General features: G+C 47.2%; 1 protein-coding gene across 1 annotated transcript in view; it reads right to left on the bottom strand.

The window, feature by feature from the left end:
* The window catches only part of LOC110333614 (neurotrophin receptor-interacting factor 2), a 16,881-nt gene extending 14,851 nt beyond the window's left edge, over positions 1–2,030 (bottom strand). Inside the window, exons 1-3 of the mRNA XM_029547459.1 lie at positions 1,663–2,030; positions 1,306–1,385; positions 443–569 (exon numbers count right to left, since the gene is read on the bottom strand). Of these exons, the coding sequence (XP_029403319.1) occupies positions 443–569; positions 1,306–1,338 (160 nt within the window). The 5' untranslated portion in view covers positions 1,339–1,385; positions 1,663–2,030. The remainder of the gene's footprint in view (positions 1–442; positions 570–1,305; positions 1,386–1,662) is intronic.
* Positions 2,031–2,841: the final 811 nt, after the last annotated feature.

Genomic DNA, 2,841 nt, shown 5'->3' with positions numbered 1-2,841 from the left:
GGGGTCTGCAACCCTATAGGTGGAACAACAATATGAACTACTCAGTACCTCCAGAGCTCGTGTCTCAAGCTGCATATGTGCAGAAGATGGCCTAGTCAGCCATCATTGGAAAGAGAAGCCCCTTGGTCTTGCAAACTTTATATGCCCTGGTACAGGGGAAAACCAGGACCAAGAAGTGGGAGTGAGTGGTTAGGGGAGCAGGGCGGTGGGAGGGTATAGGGGACTTTTGGGATACCATTTCAAATGTAAATGAAGAAAATATCTAATAAAAAATTAAAACAAAAACAAAAAAAAAAGAAAGAAACTGTCAGAGTTGAGGTGGGGAAAGGTAGAGTCAAGACTGGCAATGCACTTCCAATCCTCTTCCACCTCTGAAGTGCTAGAATTAAAATCGTGCTCCACCCACCCAAACAGATCTTTATTAAAGTGGAGGCTGGCTTACCTACTGAAATCATGTTACTGTAGTTCTCCATCATGATTTCCCTGTACAGGCACTTCTGTTGGCAATCCAGCAGTGTCCATTCTTCCTCAGTAAATCTCAGTGATATATCTTCAAACTTCACAGATTCCTAAAAGCCACAAGATGCAGTTCAGCCACAGGTTTTCCTCTTCCACAGTGACAGAAAAATAGAAAGCTGAGCAAGATGACCCAGTTACATTTTATTTATCTCAAGTTCCTTTGTCTGAATCCTTGTGCAAATCGGTCTGACACTAATCAGGGGACAAGTGAGACCTATGGTCTATGAAAACCTGTTCATTCCTCAATAACCAGGGGATAGGACTGTTGGCTCCCATCTATTCCTCTTTTCTTGTTTTTGAATTATCACTTCCTTAAAGTAGCTGCTGAAAACTAAACATGAGTCTCTTATCTTCTTACACCTGTCAGTTTCTTTCACCAGATCCCCAGCTTTAAAAAAAAAAAAAATTGAAAAGGATTGGTGAGATGGCTCAGCGGGTAAAGGTGCCTGCTACCAAGCCTGAGTTTGATTGATCTCCAGGACTCTTGTTGGAAAAAGAGTACCGATCCGGAAAGGTGTCCACTGTCCTCTACAAGCAGGCAATAGCACACATGTGCATACCCACACACAAAATGTAATAGAAGTGTTTTTTGTTTTTGAATTGAAAAGCCTCAATCTGGCTTGCCAGTTCCAGTTCAGAAATCGGTTTGTTTGTTTCTTCTATTCTAACCAGCCTCTTGGGCAGTCCTTCAACTCCTCCCATAACTCTAGGGTATTTGAGAACAAACATCTCACCACTAGCCCGCCCCTGAGCCGACTCAAAAGCTGAAAAGAAGCCTTTACTCACATGGGGCCAGGTTGTTGGAAGCGTGGAAGCCATACTGTCCTCAGTGTTCTCTCGCGGGAGGAGGCAGAAAGCTGACGAACCTGAAGGTGGAAGGGGCTGGCACTAAGGAATGTGCCCAATGGCTCCCCGACCTTTGCCCATTTTCCGACCTCAGCAGGACATGACCAGTCCACCCCAAAACTGCAAAGTGCTCAGTGAGTCCTCTCCCCGACTCCCATAAGCTTAAAAAACAGGTTCCCCTCTAACCGAGAGGGGACGGTTGATGACGTCCAATCCAGAATGCGGTTGGTTTTCTTAAACCGTGTTCCCCATCTAGAATGCGATGCCACCTCAGGATCAGGAACCACGACTACACACCTTCTCCGGGGTCGGTAGAAGTGGAGCCACTAACGAAGCCGACACTGGGTTCCAGAGGTTGCAAATAAAACAGAAGACAGGTGCTGTCCCCGACGGGCTTTCACGCAGCGCTATGAGTGCCTGCGAAAGACATGATGGCGCTTGTCGGTCAGTCTTGCCCCTAACTGCGTCGGCTCTCTGGTCCGGACTACAACTCCCAGACGCCCCCGCGGACATCGAGCGGCGGCAATCTGTCGGCGTCCTTCCTGTTGGCGGGCTAAGCCGGAGTCCGTAGGAGTCAGCTACTGGCTGCTAAAGAACTAGGATGAAGCCTTTGAAGGAGGCTACTAAGATGCTAAGCACCTCCGTGGACAGAGACCGATACTAGGAGGGAGTCGAACCCACTAACAGGAGCAAATGAACTTGGACAAACCGGAAGCTGGGAATGGGCAAGGGGGTGGACCGGAAGTGCTGGTGTTAGGTCGGCTGGGGGATGCTCGCCTTGTAAGGAGGGCTGAAGGAGGGGAACAGACAGATCAACTAGTGTAGAGGGGAGGGATCCAGATGGGGACTGGCTGTGGGTCAAAGGCAAGAGAAGACAAAGTCATTTAACCGAGTTTTCTTAGGGGAAGGAGAAAAGAATGCAATCGTGCTGTAGTTTCACCGGTGCCCTTAAAGGGGGAGGAAGAAAGGACTAAACTGTAGAAACAGAAAGCCATTAGGCATTGGAATTAAAATTTTACTCGTTTCTATGAGCGGACAGGCATTTGCGTCCAGATCTGTAGAGTGGGCAGGGTTGTTTAGGTGGTAACACTAAATGTCCTCTCCCGTTTTCCCCAGCAAAGGAAGGGATGTAGTGAAAATTCTGGAATTTTGGTTTCTTGGAGAAAAAAAAAACATATTATAAGAAAGTGCTTTTGATTCCGGGTATAGGGACTTAGGGCTGCTTCGGACTGCCTGAAGCAGCTGACTATGATTTTTGCCTTGTGCTCTAGCAGAATCGCGGTTCTGTCTGCAGCGGATAGTTTTTGTAATTGTGTTATATTTGGAATTCTGGGAACTTTTCAGAGGGTATATAAATGTTAGAGCAAGATAGGCTGGGGGCTGGGGTGGGCCAGTTAGTTGTATAGGGAGGAGGTTGGTTGTGGTTTGTTAGTAACTGAGGTCAAAGGAGAAGCAAGAGAAAAGAAATCAGATTCG

Source organism: Mus pahari, chromosome 16 (genome assembly GCF_900095145.1).
Source record: "Mus pahari chromosome 16, PAHARI_EIJ_v1.1, whole genome shotgun sequence".
Classification (NCBI taxonomy): domain Eukaryota; kingdom Metazoa; phylum Chordata; class Mammalia; order Rodentia; family Muridae; genus Mus; species Mus pahari.
The sequence above is the reverse complement of the archived record's forward strand: the minus strand, read 5'-3'. Positions and strand labels throughout refer to the sequence as shown.